The following is a 17,703-nucleotide window of genomic DNA, read 5'->3' as shown; positions in this document are numbered from 1 at the left end:
TAGGTGACGTAGTAAGGAGGAGCCCTCTTCCTATTCACGCTCAGATCCATTTAGATCATTGTTTTTTAATTGATTACATGATTGTTTATAGCTTTATAGGATATCAGGTTTTGTTGTATGGGGATTTCAGGCGTCATTTCAATTGTCAGTCTACCAAATGATGTAATACACAAATGCATCATAAGAGAAGTGGGTGAACATGTGAAGAGGTTTATAGATCTTTTAAAAATAAGAGTCAGCATTTAGAAATTTTTGAATTCACTTGGTTTGTGGACTAACAATGACTGGTAACCGTAAGAAAACTGATTGAAACAGAAAGAGGGCCTCTGGCTGGGATTACTGAAGGACTTTGCAGCCCACTCATGTATTACAATGTCTTGTGGATAAGCATATTACAGTGTTTCAGGCTCTGAGCTTGGTGTGAAGATGGGTCCTTGTCATGTCAGGGGGGACAAAGACTTGTATAACAGAAAGACGCTATAAGGCGTCTCCCAACAAAAGCCAAAAGCGAGAGGTTTCACATTCAATGTGAATTTTAGCTACAACTTGTGTGTGTGCGTGCGTGCGTGCGTATATATATATTTACGATGGAGGACAAACATCTATATGTGTGTGTGTGTATGTATGTATGTGTATATATATATACACACACATATAGATGTTTGTCCTCCATCCTAGTATGCTGCCCCTGCACACTTCCTCTGAAACTGCATTTTGTGTTTTTGTCGTTACAAATTTACCAAGTTTCCCTGTGGAACAGTTACAGCTTCCTGTTGTCACCAAACTGCTTAGTTAAACTCCAGATATTTTCTTGCTCTTGAACCTGCTCTGCCACTGTATTCTTTATGTCCGATAGAAAATCCAACCTATACTCTGACTGCGAAACAAGTTGTGGTCAAAACTTTCTACAATTTGATGGACATGAATACTGCATATGTGCCACTAGAAAGGCAGTGATCCTGAATATACACTCTCAGAGTTCCTTGTATACATAATACACAAAGGCCAAAAGTGTCATCCAAAACTGTCTGCCAATACATCTCCAACAGGAAATTCTTCTTTGTTGTTTCCCAAATGACCAGAGCTAAATTCCTTCCCAAAATGTCCTTGACGCAACAAAACAAACCAGTAAGGGCTGCCAGGTTTTAGAAAACAGTCCACGATAGTTGGTGGGTGACCCTTGGTGATCTCTCAATCATCATCCCACCAGGTCCTGTGGTTATTTTGAAGTGTGCAATATTCAAGGCCCAGGACGGGGCAATAGCTGCTCCCATCCTGCCTTTCAAAAAGACGGAAGCAGGTTGGAAATGTATGCTGCTCACACGCTGTGAGAAGAAGGGTTTATTTTCTGTGCAAGAATTTTTCTGAGACATAATATAATCACAAAAACAATAACTTCTTAAAATGAATGAGTCCCACAGGCTTATAAGTAACCTATACCCATTATTACATTGAATTATAAAGGGCTACATGAGGTCAGAAAATATTTTTGATTCAGTAAGACACAGCAGTGGGAAATAAAACATTTTAAAAAATTAAAAAAAAAAAAAAATCCATGAAAACATTTCAGCAACATATCTTAATACTATACACTGTACTGGGCAAAGATCTTATCTATGGATAAGAGAGCTAAAAATGCCTCTCCCTGAGAACAGGATGACCTTTTCTGTCGAGCTATAAATATCATTTAAAAGGTGGGTATCAGGATTTCCTTTAGAAGCTGCATTTGGAATTAACATTAAGGACCAATCTGTGTTATTTCCAAAGGATTGACATTTATTCGGAAAGCAGTGCACTGCTGTGTGTGTGTGTGTGGGGAGGGGGGGGTTAAGCATGAAAGCATATTGCATTACAAATTACAAACTAGAAATGTCTGTGTCACATGTGAGAGAGAACAATGGTCAATCATTCGTGTTTTCCCACTTTGTACACTCACCGAGGGGTCTTTTGGAACTTTGAAGCCATTTGGCTGAGTGTGGGAGTTATCTATTCAAAACCAAGCAGGCGTAAAAACAGTGGTAGAAGAGAGATCCTGCTGCAAGCTGGATTGAACTTGAACAGTAACTTTGAACAAAGATGAACCAAGGACTAAGATTAGTCAGGCTCAAGGTCAAACTAAGTAAAATGACTGAAAAGCTCACGAGCTAAGGAATGTGCATAGAGCTGGTGTTCGATCCAGTGGAAACATTCAGAACAAATCCACCTTGTTGTGATGTCTCTGACTGAATCACTGCCAAACATTCATTTTAACCTGAGGTGAACAAAATAAAGGCGATGTCAACATTTCCTCTCATGGCTCCATTAAACATATATCCATTAAAGAACCATGAAGGATTTAACTATCAGTACAGGATTGTTCTACATTACAGTGGCCTTGCCTCAAGCCTAAGGGCCAACTTATTCTATAAAGCATGTGAGGGCACAACAACATTGGAAAAAATGGAAAAGGGTTATCTCTATGCAGTGACACAGCAGCACAGAAACCAAGAAGACAAAAGATTCAAAAGAAGAAACAAACCATCTTAACAACTCTCTGTCAAATACAGCCTTCAGCAAGACATTGATGAATGGATCCAGTAAACTGATAGCAAGAAACTCTGGACCATTTCTGAAAGAATAAAATGCACAAAGTAGATTCTCTCTTTTGGTCAGTAAATTAATTTCCTTGCGATAATGTTTAAACAAAGCATTTTCTGATGCAATTATTTGTATATAGTGTAAATTCAAGTGCATAATACTCCGAATCATATATGATAAAAACTTAACTGGATGACACAAACTATAAAACTGAAACAATCCAATTTTAGTTTTTTGGTACATTATTATGGGGTTCAATCTTTACATGGTAAACAGGATGCAGGTGTTGCCACTGTGGTCGCAGCTGCACAAAACAACAAACTTTAAGATAAAAGTTGTTTTTAATGTTCACGGGTTGATAACCACTCACTTCATAACATTGTTCGTAACGTCATCATTGAGATAAAATACTGAGTGTACCCTGAGCTACAGTCTGTAGAACCAACTAATTTAATATTACTGAAAAAATGCCAAGGTGTTTCTGTTAACCTATACCTCCATTGATATCAATGGGGTGAACAAAATAATAAATACACAGCATGACAAACTACAGCTTCCAAAACCTTGAATCACTATTTATAAACGAAACAATATTGAATCAAGTTAAATCAATATTTATAAACTAAACTTGGCTTCATCTGATAAAATAATGCTGTGTTTTGATCAAGCACAATTTAACTGATTTAAAGCTTCTTAAAAAGACAGCGTTAATAAAGCATCTTAATTAGCTCTCACCACTGTCCAATTAAAAACTCTTTTACTTGTTCAGTTCCTGTTTGTTCAACCAGTCCTGCATGAGGTGACAGAGTCAGCATGCTGATTCAGATTCCGGGTCGTGTGCTGTAAAGCACCAATGTGCATTTTAACTTCAAGTAGGTCATTGTCACCATGCACACTCAGTGGTTTCTTTCCAAATTAAGCTTGAAGCAGCCTTGAGACTCGTGGTCTGCATGCTGTGGCCGGAGCCTTAGGGTTAGATCTAGCAATTGAGTGGAGCAGCCATTTTTCCACACCATTAATAACATAATGAGATGACAACAAAGTGCCTAATACGATCACTTAGACCCCTTAATGGTTAAGGGTGCAAAGAGTAGTAGTCACGGAGCCCACAGCACGTGGTCACCTGTACTGATGTCCCACGGCACCTGCTGTTACCAACTTAAAAAACAAAATCTAACGGCACTCTTGCATGTGTGACATCTAAACACTAAGAAGATCCTCAAAAGAGCATTTGTTTAAACTTCAATTGTGAGATTAAATCATACTGTGCAGCTTTTACGTTAGGCAGGGTTCGGGGTCAACTAGGCTGGACTGGAGTGGTTGTTGACCGTAGGTAGTGAACGGGAACAGCTTGGCTTTTGGTTTAAAGTCCAGTGTCGGATTTCACCCACTGACAGCACCTCAATACTCAACGGATGTATTACATGTGCTGAAGTAGTAGCATACTTTATATTCCACTATGTATCTGTGTTTGCATTGTTTCATTCATTTTGTGATGAGAGTGATGGGGGTAAGGTCCAAACTGTTTCATTAAAGAAATGGCCACTTAACGCAGAATTATAAATGGAGCTTCTGTCTCCATTTTTCCCAAATTTTAAAAACTATAATCGTTTTTTGTTTTCTCAAAAGGACAATGTGTTGCTATGATTAATTGCGCTCAAGCAAACGTATGGTCTGATTTGGTCCATTTTCAGTTCCAGCTGTGGTTTGCAGCTTCAGAAGCAGGACTTTGGACCAAAAGGCCACCAGTCCCGATTTCTTTGACCAGCAAGGAAAAACATCCAGGCTGAAGGGCTTTGGCCAAAGCACCGAACCTCCAGACTGCACTGTGTGTGTCTGGGTTCAATGCTAAACTTACTTTGTGGCATACCGCGATGCCAGCAGCTTCTACAAAGCGTCGGTATTTGACGCCCTGAAAATGAGAACTGGCTGTCTGATCAATGACGTGCTGAATCAGACAGCTCTTGTCACATCTCCTTTCAGTATCGGTGTGGCTGGTAAATGATGCTTTAATTCATTTTCAAACTCATGATATACATACAGTAGCCTTTGCTTTGTGATGTGGTGCCACCGCTCATTTTCCAGGGAGCTTCATAAACCAAAAATGGATGAAAAAAAAAAAAAAAAAAAGAATTAAGGAAATAAAAATGTAATAGTATCCCCTGACTTCAGACACGGGGCTGTTTATTTTAGGAGAGGCAGAGTGCCTCCACCATAAAATTGTGCTGGAAACCCTGCTGTGTCAGTAGAACACTGGGAAACTATCAAGAGAGATATTTTCAATCACATAAATAAAAAACTGTGGCAAGTGAGAACAAGTTGGTTGTGACAAAGAAGAAAACCGCTGCAATTTGGCACCATTTTTGAGGCTACACCAAACGACACCAGAGATAAACTTCAAAGCAGCGATACAAATTTGTTTTAATCTCAGAACACTTCAGGAATAAGCAGCTGAATGGTGTGAATTAAACTTTACATTTTTCAGATTGCACATGATAGTGGGTAAATAAAAAAAATTAAAAAAAAACGTTTAGGTTGACAGACAGGCTGTCGGAAACAAACACCGAGTCAAACACTGACTATAATGGACAGTGTAGTCAGGCACCGTCTATGCCGTCCCGTCTTCTGCTGCAGCTCAACAGTCTTTACTGGCGTTGTGATTACAGACTGATGAAAAGTAGTCTATAATATCGGCAAAGGTTTACCAAGCTTTTCTTGACTTCCCAGTGAAATACTTCCGTCAGCACCACATCGAATGTCTGTCAATAAATGTTGTAAAGGTTGTGGATTCAGAAGTTTGTTTTTCTTCACGACAAAGCTTGAACTACAGACATGCAGCGGTGCTGAGATCTTATCAAAGTGTTTATCTACCACAGAATCACAAGTTTTGAGGGTTTGATTTTGTGCACCACAGTCCAGGATATTGTGCTCCTCCAGCAGGGGCTTGAGTCTCAACGCGATCAACCAAAGGCAAAACAATCACAGACATTGAACTTCTGTATGGCAAACTTATACTTATATTGATCTCCGTTTTCAGCCGTCAGTATTCGCACCATGTAGCTTTCACTTCCAGACAGCAGACACATGTATTACGGCAATCTGCTCAACAAGCACTGGACTCATTCATGATGCAGCTGTCAACCTGCTTCTCACTGTCAGAGACTCCAGCCAGCAGCCTAGTTTAATATACATCACTGATAAATCTGAGCATTACACTGAATTATGTCCAATCACTACTAGGGATGGGCATTTCAAACAAAATTACTATTAGAAAATCGCTCTGAACTTTCTGATATAGACTATTCGCCCGATTATTGGCCCAGTCAGATGAGTGATATTTAAACCTTGGCATCACTGAATTTATTTTCATTTGAGAGAGTGATGCCAGGCAACGAAGCTGGGCAGTACTGTTGACATGTGAGGAGGTTCGGCTGATACAGACTGTATCGAGTTAGCGGACATTTGCATCTGTGCTTTGACTTTGTACGTAACCGCTTGGCGGCAATACTTTGCTTGGCGTTTGGTGTGAACACACCATGAGGACAGCCACGTCCGCTGACGTTGTGTGGATGTTGAGGATGAAGCACACCGACTGATGGACCGCCAGGTAACGATAGCTTAGCACAGAGCAGAACTTCACTTGAGCCTTAAGTGGGACAGTCCACAGCTGGAAAGAGTGATTACCAGCGATAGTTGTTATATCAACATCTTCTGTTACTTTATTCCAATAAACCTTAATACCCACCTGCTGCATTCCCACTCATTTGATTTATTCATGGCTGAAACGATGAGTCACAGCATTTAAGTGTGTATCATATCCATTAAATGAAAGCTTACTGTGAAACACTATCTCAGAAGAAGCCTCTCTGTTAGCGTTCATTGAAAAAGCTTCACCAGCTGGTCACAGAATAACAGGGGACCTGACGACAATACACAACATGAATCATCAGCCGTGGTTAAAATACAACTATTCACAAACATGCAATAAATACTGCAGTGTTACTGAGCATTCATTTTTAATATGAATTCATGTTAATTAATTTCTCTCATACACAAGTGTCACTGCTATGGCAAGGCAAAAACAACTTTGACTATATTTCCCCCCTTGGCCTCTTAGCATAATATTCATGGTTCCATTCAATCACTATGATGTACTTAAGGCTGCCTGAAGCCAGTTGCTAGGAGCTGCAGGAAAAAAAGGGACCATAATCTATCCTTGTGCTTACGTCCACCTTTTCCACCTTAATATTATGCTAACACCCACTCGAATGAAGCGGAGCGTCCTCTCCATTCAGTGACCAAACAGCAGTGAAGCAGCAGACACTGCTGCTTGGTCAGTATCTGTTTCAAAACACTCCAGGGAAAAATTAAACCACAATGAAACTAGCAGTGTTTAACCCAGCACGCACACAGAACAGCCAATCTGTGCCGTTCTCCAACAAACACACGGCAGCATGTAAGCATTTTCTTACCGTGTAAAGCCCAATCCTGCACAAGGCAAGGGAGAGCTGCATGTGCTCCGACATTGTGCTCAACAACAAGCGTAACCCCCGGCAACAAACAACCCAAGCCTCTGGAGTAAGTGAATGGATGGAGGAGGATCAGGAGTAGCTGAGCACAACCGTGCCGGGTCAACAACACGAGAACAGCCTTTCATCATCTCACGTTCAGCCGATTCATCTTTTAAATTGGAGATTTAGCTACAGTGATGTGTTGTTACGCGCGAAGAAGAGCAGGATTGAAGATTGTATTGTGTTTACTTCCTGTATTCATTCATAGAAAGATAACAAAAAAAACTATTACAACTAGGATCAGCAGACAGACACAAGCTTAAGATTAGTTTGGGAGGATCTCTCTCTCCGCAGTGATTAAGGACTCACTGACAACTAGGGATCCAGAATAAGACTGCAAATTGGATTAGTCACCATTACACACCCACACACTATGTCCATACTGTACACACAGCTTTATGAAGTATGAAAACCATAGCTTTTTATGCATGGAGGAGGATGAAAGGATCGACCACTTGAGCTTGCAGCGGTCATGGGGATTTCAACAAATGTTGTGGGACGTTCTGTCGGGAGCCTGTTCATGGAGAACTGAGTCATGTTCAAATAGCTTGTTTTGGTCAGGTCATCCGTTTAGTAACGGTTACTGCCACCACCTGCTGATCTAATGCAGTTATACAATATTCAGATGTAATTCTATAAGGCTTCATGATAGCTAATTACATCGACGGACAAACTAGATTTCGAACGGATTCACTTCTTTGAAAAATGCAAACATCACACTGCTGCATGTAGCATGTGCCTCAAAGTAAACTAAACGTCATGTTTGGCTTCTATCTTCTGCTCCGGCTGTTATTCAAACTTTGGAAAGGAAACGTGACAACAGGACAAGGACCATTGTCCCCGTCCTCACTGCAGTGACTAACTGGCTTTCTGCATCTCCACATTCATTAAGGAGAAAACATTAACACACACTGAATTTGGCGTGTTGTCGAATCCTTTCTGGTCCTGTAAGTCAGTACAGGTACAGGTAGGAACAGGGACGATCAGACCACATCCAAAAATTGTTACCATAAACTACCATTAGTTTAATCCAATGGCGTTCAGTTATTTATACTTTATATAACATAAAGATTATCATTCCACAGTGCAGCTAAAGAAGTATATACTTATTTCAGATTAGTTCTCGATGAGATCCAAATGCATTCTTGTTAGTCATCAGGTTGAAAACCAAAGCATAAGGAAAACTGAGTCTCTTTTGCCTTAGATTGGCATCATATCATTCCTGACTTCCTGCATTAAAATCCAGCACTGAATGTTTCTCACATTGCTTTCTCTCTCCCTCTCTAAATCGTGCCTATACTTAAATCATAGTGCAAGTTTGTATAGTAGATATCTTCTTTTGTAATGCAACTCCTGGTGTAACAGTATATGATGATAGCCTGTTGTACAGCACTTTCTTCAGTCTGACTGCAGCTCAGCAAGATGCACTGCCCTATGGAAGCCTTGAATCACTAATAAAGCTCTCGTTATCAAACTGCACTTGTTTATAGCTTTGATGGACCCAACCCACAATTTTTCAAATAAAATTAGAGCAGAATAATAAATCACTGACGAGTCCGCTAGTGAGAAAAAGCTTTTGTAGGACGTAGTGAGGGAAGTGACAGTCAATAAAAAAGACATGAAAACAGTTCACAAACATTGTTTTAGAGAAACAGTCCATCAACTTATACAGATGTCGATATAAAAGGAAGTCAAAGTGCCTGTACTTGATCATGATCACAGCATTATGAAACCCCATTACCTCCAACAGCAACACTGAGGCTGCTGCAGCCCGAGATGCTGACTCACTAGCACTCTCCACAGACACAGGGGAATCACTGCAATGAGCTTACCAGCAGACAAAAAAACTGCCTGACATCCTCCTTGTAGGTTAAAATCAGCCATAGAGGTTCAGGAGTGTTGTTGTGCCCACAAAGGTATTTCACATTACAGCTGGAGGCTGTGCACTTTAAATAAAAGGGCAGGTTTAAGGAACTATGGTCAACTTGACCAAACTTCAGGTAAATATCAATTCATATCCATTTAAAATGAAACCTGAGTTTGGATTAAGTAAATGATTAATATCCATCCGCCAATAAAAGGCACGCACATTGTTAAAATATTTTGTAAGCGCTCTTATCTGCAGTCAGTAGGCCATTTATGTTGACCTCAGAAAAGTACTTGGTGGAGATGAAGGTGTGTAACACGGTCAGATAGGGGACAAGACTGAGGAAAAGTTACAGCAGCCTTGTATCCCATGTGCCAAAAAGCTAATTCCATTTGCTGCCAAGAACTTCCCATCAGCTCTCTTTCCTCTGTGTTGCCTCTACGAGATGTCAATCTGCCACAGCCTGCTGTGTGCCCTTGGATGGGAGATCTGCTCTGAAATACAGTTGGTCAGCCAAAAGGCACGCAGGCTTCAATATATTTTCATAAAGGTGTGATCTTTATGCTGAATGGGTAAACAATAGCATGACTATTTTAAAATGTGTATTGCTGCATAGCTGTGTTCTGCTACATTCCTTAAGAAATCTGCAGAACGACACGCCATCCTCCGAGCTTTTAACTCCTGTAAGCTAGTTGGATCAAGTGCTAAAATGCTTTCAGCATAATGACAGCAATCGTCAGAAGAAATGTCACAGTTCAAATTATATATTTTTGAAGCGCAAAGAACTAAATACAAATCCCTGCAATAACACTAAAAAATAAGCCTCCTTTAAACTGCACTGTTACTTTTCATTTCATTAATTTTTAAACATAGAAATGGAAATAAACAGGTATTGTGGCAATTTGCAAATGTTTGGGGACACAAACATATTCAGGAAATGAATTAAGGTCTAACAAGTTCATGAAGCTCTGAGGCTTTACAAGTAGGAGGGTGCATAAACTCTTGCACATGCCACACGTACTGTAAAAGTTTTCTCAGGGATGCCCAAACTTTTGCATACAAATGTATACTTCTTCAAAGTTCATATGAACTTTTTGACCCTTTTTGGGAACGTGTCTTCTTCACAAACTGAATTTTAATTCTAGCTATTTGATGCCAATTCACATAGAGTTGTTAAAAAATGTTTCACACTGTACAATTGTGTTCAGTAATAAGAACTACATTAGGATATCATCGAGGAACACGTCACATCAATTTGATAAAGATGGTCAGCAAAACTCTTTTCACACCTGCTGAGAATTCATTCACAACTGAGCTTAAAATCATAAATATACAACCTTTATCGTTTCAGAATAAAATCAGCCAAACCAGGCCATGTTAAATAAGTTTTAATGCTGTCGCAGTCTACATACCAGGGTTTCCCCACCATTGTAACACTTAGGGCATAGCGGCCAACACTTATTTCACAGCGCCTTAGCAGAATGAACATAAAAAACTATGTCTAGACAGAGAGACAGAGTATGTGTGTGATGGTGAGGTGGCAAGTGGCAGAGTATGAAGTTAGCTGTGTGAACGTAGCAGTGCAGTGTGTGTACAGTTTAAGCTGTCGGTGATAAAAACCCAAACCATGTCCACATGTCTTGATTGCCACCTGCTGATTAAAGTAAAGGGAGTTAGCCTCAGAGTTAGCAACAATGCAATAGCCTAACCGGACCAGACTTACTTAAGGTGGACTGTTCTTTAAGGTGGACCAGCTATTCTTATTTTAGTGACAAGCTCAGTCGCTCCTGAACAGAGAACGGAGAAATGTCTGTCTGCTGAGTCTGGCTTGTTTGTAACGTAAATTAAAACTCGTCAAACTCTTGTCAAGTTAGTTTCAGGCTGAGAAAGCAGGCCCCGTCCAAGTAAAGAACGAGACTGATAAGAGTATTTATCAGATAAAAAATAACATTTTAGCAATGGGAGGATAAGAAAATCACACTTCAAATCAATTCATTATGAGCTTTGTTTTACCAGTATTTGTATTTCACACAGTGCATTCTTTAAATAAACATTGTAATGATATTAGTCTCGTCAACTAACTTCCCAAAGCCCAGCACTGCTACCAAAGCACCCGAGGCTCCAGAAACCAGGGAAAAGCCCGCAAACAACAACTACACAAAAAGAAAAAGAAAAAAAAGACAACGTAAACAGGTGGCAGACAGCCTCAGTAATCATTTAAAAATGACTGAAAACATTTAAGTAGTTAATAAGAATGACGAGCTGAATAACTGCCTTTTCAGTTTGGTACATCTGTACTCTGGTAAGAAATATGAAAAGATTAAATACTCAGCTTACCATCTTCTTTTAAGTCTGCATTTTCGTTTTCCCCCGACTGCTCATAGTTAAACCAAATGTTATTTATTCACTTGCATGTGTTCATGACATCAAATTGATTACCCAATAGAGCTTCTGGCATTACTTTAATTCAAGTATAATGCAAAAAATAATCCATCAATAAACTGTGAAATATGTCAACCGTTCAACAACAAAATCACCAAAGCATTGAAGTCAGTCAATTTATAAAATATTCCACGCAACCCTTGAAATTACATCAAGATACAGTCGTATAATTAGTTAAATAAACAAACCTAAGTTTAAATAGCTTCTTTTCCCTAAATGCCCCCCCCTCCTCCCCCTGTTTATTCTTTTTGAACATAGGTCAGCTGCATGGACCAGGTTATAAGCAGTCGAGAATGTGCTTGGTTATCCCATGATGACCCTATGGCTTGAAGTCAACGCCTGGTGGTTGTTGTCACTGAGTTTTTTGGCATAATTTTAATTACAGGAAAATAAACTGGTTATTCAACACCAGACAGAATGAATACTTTTTACAACATCACACATCTGTCTTTGTAAAGAACAGGGCTCAAATATAACATGAAGACCAGTTCACCTGGAGGGTTTATTCATTCACATGTAGCAGAAAAATAACTCACCATCAAAGGCAAGTGTTGTGTATGGTTGCTGCGAATTTGCCTACACCCACAAATGAGCACAAATAATGCATTCAGCTCAACAGTGTAACCGCAAAAGAGGTTTCCATTTACAAAACACGTGCCTGCTACAGCAAAACTTAATAATAATGCTGTATGCTCTTGTATAAGTTATACAAAAAAATTAACAACACAAGCCTGGATATGTTGATGGACCTGCGAGGTCCACAACCGGTTCGGGCCAAACAGTTGGCCACACAGTGCAATTGCAATTTGGTAAGGCTGTACCATGGCAACAGCCAGCAACAAATTCCTCTCTCAATGCTGCAGTTTTGTGTGGTCTTTTTTAACACTGTGCTGACCATGCAGAAGTCCAGTCCCTTCAAAATTCTCCAGCTCCCAGCTGGAACAGAATCTGCCATGGAGCAGATCTCTACAACGGTCAGAATCCAAACCATTGTTATTACTCTGCAATGTGCAATAATGATCTGCTTCCTGTTCATCCCAGGTACCCTTATAGGCCAAGCCTGGTCTAAAACTTCATATAGCAACACAACACAAGACTAGCATAATTAATAAAGGTTTGGAAAACTGTTCCGATTGATTTATATGAAAGAGAGAGACATAGTTTAGGCCTAGGTTTTGTGCCAGGTCTCCAGTGTTGCACAGCAGGAAAGGAGGCCCTGCGCCTATTGAGTGCCTGACCTCAGAGGACGGCCAAGCACTCGGCTCCAACAGGCCACAGAGTTACAGCTGTGTTTGTCGCAGAAAATCTTAAATCCTTCAAGCATGTCGGCTGGGAAAGTACTTTTTTTCCCCTCCAGATATAAACATAAAGCTTAAATATGCAGCTTTGGGTAATGATATTTTTCCAATCTGTCCAAATATATTGGACGTTGTAGCTTATTGGACTTTGCAACAACTGTTCCTGAATGATGTGAAGTGTAGATGAATAAATAATGTCCCGTCCATAGAGCACATCAAACAGAGTTGAGGGTGAAACTGATTTCATTCATTTTATGTCACGAGGCCTGCTTTTTTTTTTCTCCTGTGACTCTTGTGTTTACCCTTTGACACCACCAACTTCCAATAAACATCTAACAGAGTTTACAGAGTAACTCGAGTAAACTCTGAAAGTGACACTTTTGGTCAACCCACAGAAAGATGTATTACTCTGAGGCCAGAAGCCAGAGACGAGCTGGACATTAATAGTACAGCTGTTCTGGTGGCAGTTGCTGGAAAGGACTTTGTAATCGTGACTCAAGAAGAGTCCCAGTGAAGTCAAAGTTCAAAGTTCCTCCCATGTCTCACATCTTAGGAGGCCCATTATAAACAATCTGATAACACTGGGTGGGCAAGTTCCTCTGCATTTCACACAGTCACTCTGTCCCCTCCTGTGAGGTGATAACACAATGTCCGAGTCCACTCTTTCCTCCGACTTTATAAACTCCCAGGGAAAGCCTGTCGGTTACCGCTTCCTCTCTATTGTTGCACTGTTTCAGCAGCACCCATCCCATCTCTACAATGTGGGCAAAGGCCCAAAAACCATAATCCCCCTGCCCAAAGTTGGTACAGTGGCCCGGACTGAAATCAACCCTTTGGTCAAAAGGTATTACAAAAAAATATGCAGGGGACTAACATCTGAAACCACAGCAGTGAAGGTCTGCCTCACTTTGAGTAACATAATGACCTGGAGTAAACTAATCCAACACTGAATGCAGCTTTATCCTCAGCAGCACAGAGTTTGGTGGAAAATAACAGCTTCGTGGCACATTATAACGCCAGCAGGGCTTTAAAGCTGAGGCTAGTTGGCCGGTTACCGTGTTTCAGCATGAAAACAGACCGGGCTCTGGGCTCCGGGCTCCGGGTCAACCGGTTAGACTCCGCTCACACACCACCGGCAGGCAAACGCTGCAGTCCCTTTACCTGAAAACATCAGCATGACACAACACGAGGTGCTCCACCTGATAGCACATAGATACGTAACAACAATAAGGAAACACCTGACGCCAACTGTTGATAGTCATCAGCCCGACCACCAAGAAACCAAACATTACAAGGGAGTCTTTCATTTGGCATAAACAGTACCACAGCATTTCGAGTCATTTCCTTACCAGATAATCCATGTACTACCGCTGGCCAGACACAGCAGCACGAACTGCCTTTGTAGTAATCCCGTTTTTTGTTGTTGTTGTTTTTTTTTGCTTCAATGAGTCCAAAATGTAAAGGATTTGACCCCCACGTCGCTTCGTATTCCCCGCCTTTCGACAGCCACAGCAAAAATAAAAAAGCAGCCTTTCGTGGGTTCACAAGCAGGAATTTCCGCCGGATTCCTCGCTAACAAGACAAGTTTTAGCTCAGCGACGACCGAGTTTGTGTTAAAAAACCACAACGGCCGCTGGGTTTGTGTGGTTGTTGTTTTTTTTCCTGAATAAACAGCCCCTTTTCCACCAGGCTGACTTCCAGTATTTTATCACACAATATCAGTTGAGGAAACTAACGAAGCCTACACCGCTACGTCACGCACGTCGCTTTGCGCACGCAGCGCGGTCACATGATCAAACACATGGTGGCTATTTTCATTGAGGGAGAATCGCTGCTGAAACGGTGTCTCTTTCAAATCTGCTGCTCTTCATTTTAAGGATGTATTCCCAAACAGCAGACAGAGATCATTTGTGGACATTGTGAATTTTTATTATTATTATTATTACAGTAATGAGACATAATTCCACTCACCTTGTCGAGGAGAGAAATTTGCCACATCCTTATGTGTGCTACTACACCAAAGGTACAGATCTATATATATAAATCGTAAAACATTGAAGATGGGGCTCAGCTGTGACTTTCATGGGTAGAAGGCAGATTTTTAGGTAATCTGGCAGCATGAATGGAATATAAAAATTTATGTCAGTCTTTTATTAAGCTAATATAGATCATATGTTACACACTTGTCAGGTTTTTGTGTGTAATAGTCTACAAAGTAAGATGTATTTATAGCCTAGTAAGATGAATATAAAAAGTCTAATTTCCCTCAGAAGTGTAATGGAGGTGTAAAGTAGCTTAACATTGAAACGCTCAAGTACAAACTACCTTAAAAATATTCTTAGTTACATACCATCAATGGTATGATATCATATACACTATATAACAGAAGACGTTTTTGTGTACACAGATATGGAAATCGTGATGGTCAAAAAGTTTGTGTTGAAAAACCTGAAATTTTCAAACCCCCACCAAATACATGAACCTAAGTCTTCCACAAACTCAGTGAAAACTCTTGATATTGTACAATCAGATCTTTGTGATGAATTATAATTTGTTTTATTTTACAGTTTGAACAAGTAAACCAACACCAAACTAAAGAGTCTGACTGTTCTCGCACATTCATGCAGTTGCAGCATTCCACAGTAGTATTAAGCTTTTGAGCAGCACAAAATCCAACAGCCTCTGACAGAATATATTACACAGTACAAAATTAATAAAAAGGTAACACAGCAAGTACAAACATAGATCAAAGTGAAAGACTGGTTCCTAACTAGAACTGTAATGGTTAAAAGAAGAGGACAGAGCATCCGGAAAGTATTCACAGCGCTTCACTTTTTATACATTTTCTTATGTTACAGCCTTATTCCAAAATGGATTAAATTCATTTTTTTCCTCAAAATTCTACACGCAATATCCCGTAATGACAAAGTGAAAATAGTTTGTTAAAATTTTTTGCAAATCTATTAAAAATAAACAACGAAAATATAACACGTACATAAGTATTCACAGCCTTTACTCAATACTTTGTTGAAGCACCTTTGGCAGCAATTACAGCCTCGAGTCTTTTTGAGTATGATGCTATAAGCTTGGCACCTATTCTTGGGCAGTTTCTCCCATTCTTCTGATGGACCTCTCAAGCTCCATCAGGTTGGATGGGGAGCGTTGGTGCACAGCCATTTTCAGATCTCTCCAGAGATGTTCAATCGGGTTCAAGTCTGGGCTCTGGCTGGGCCTCTCAAAGACATTCACAGAGTTGTACCGAAGCCATTCCTTTGTTATCTTGGCTGTGTGCTTTGGGTCGTTGTCCTGTTGGAAGATGAACCTTCTCTCCAGTCTGAGGTCCAGAGCGCTCTGGAGAAGGTTTTCATCAAGGATGTCTCTGTACATTGCTGCATTCATCTTTCCCTCCATCCTGACTCGTCTCCCAGTTCCTGCCGCTGAAAAACATCCCCACAGCATGATGCTGCCACCACCATGCTTCACTGTAGGGATGGTATTGGCCAGGTGATGAGCGGTGCCTGGTTTCCTCCAAACATGACGCTTGGCATTCAGGCCAAAGAGTTCAATCTTTGTTTCATCAGACCAGAGAATTTAGTTTCTCATGGTCTGACAGTCCTTCAGGTGCCTTTTGGTAAACTCCAGGTGGGCTGTCATGAGCCTTTTACTGAGGAGTGGCTTCCGTCTGGTCACTCTACCATACAGGCCTGCTTGGTGGAGTGCTGCAGAGATGGTTGTCCTTCTGGAAGGTTCTCCTCTCTTCACAGAACAACGCTGGAGCTCTGTCAGAGTGACCATCGGGTTCTTGGTCACCTCCCTGACTAAGGCCCTTCTCCCCCGATCGCTCAGTTTGGCCGGGCAGCCAACTCTAGGAAGAGTCCTGGTGGTTCCAAACTTCTTCCATTTACGGATGATGGAGGCCACTGTGCTCATTGGGACCTTCAATGCTGCAGAAATGTTTCTGTACCCTTCCCCAGATCTGTGCCTCGATACAATCCTGTCTCGGAGGTCTACAGACAATTCTTTGGACTTCATGGCTTGGTTTGTGCTCTGACATGCACTGTCAACTGTGGGACCTTATATAGACAGTATGTGTCTTTCCAAATCATGTCCAATCAACTGAATTTACCACAAATGGACTCCAATCAAGTTGTAGAAACATCTCAAGGATGATCAGTGGAAACAGGATGTACCTGAGCTCAGTTTTGAGTGTAATGGCAAAGGCTGTGAATACTTATGTACATTTGATTTGTTCGTTTTTGATTTTTAATAGATTTGCAAAAATTTCAAAAAACATTATTTCACATTGTCATTATGAGGTATTGTGTGTAGAATTTTGAGGGAAAAAATGAATTTAATCCATTTTGGAATAAGGCTGTAACATAACAAAATGTGGAAAAAAGTGAAGCGCTGTGAATACTTTCCGGATGCACTGTAGATAGAATGTGCATATGGTAGATGCATACAAAACAGTGTGATGTGTATCAAGTGTGAAAACGACATCTGAGTCATCCAGGTTTGTTATGTTTCAGTAAATGTTGTGCTGTATTTCATCATTTGTAGGTGCGATGATTCAGAACATCTTACCATAAAGAGTAATTTAAAATAAATCTGATTCAAGTTGATGAAGCATGACACAAGGCACCCTTCAGGAATATATTTCAGGACTCCCATTACCTTCCCCAACGGTCTGCAAAGAAAATTTTTTTTTATCTGTGGACTTGGATAGCCATTATAACATAGGACGAAAATAACAGGACAAAAGTGAACAAGAATTATCTAGTGGGAGGCAAAATTAAAGCCCAGAGAAACTATGTGATATCATCCCGATCAGAGGAACTGTATAAATCACAAGTCTGCAAATGTGATGCAAGCTGCATACTAAAGTGATTCCTGCTCCCCGGAGACCCCACTCCTCTTCAATATTTCATAGGATGTGCTATAAAGGAAT

General features: G+C 40.5%; 1 protein-coding gene across 2 annotated transcripts in view; it reads right to left on the bottom strand.

Moving 5' to 3' along the window:
* LOC138215817 (ADP-ribosylation factor-like protein 15) overlaps positions 1–14,491 on the bottom strand; it is a 96,604-nt gene extending 82,113 nt beyond the window's left edge. The window contains exon 1 of one of the 2 annotated variants that reach the window (XM_069178231.1): positions 14,105–14,491. In XM_069178231.1, coding sequence (XP_069034332.1) covers positions 14,105–14,116 — 12 coding nt within the window. In that variant the 5' untranslated portion in view covers positions 14,117–14,491. Of the gene's footprint in view, positions 1–7,049; positions 7,142–14,104 lie in introns of those variants that run through there. The other variant, XM_069178230.1, reaches the window with a different exon arrangement.
* Between the last annotated feature and the right edge of the window lie 3,212 nt (positions 14,492–17,703).

The sequence above is a fragment of the Embiotoca jacksoni genome, unplaced genomic scaffold (assembly GCF_022577435.1).
Source record: "Embiotoca jacksoni isolate LCO1_2020_lvr unplaced genomic scaffold, fEmbJac1.0.p SCAF_8, whole genome shotgun sequence".
NCBI lineage: Eukaryota > Metazoa > Chordata > Actinopteri > Embiotocidae > Embiotoca > Embiotoca jacksoni.
The sequence above is the reverse complement of the archived record's forward strand: the minus strand, read 5'-3'. Positions and strand labels throughout refer to the sequence as shown.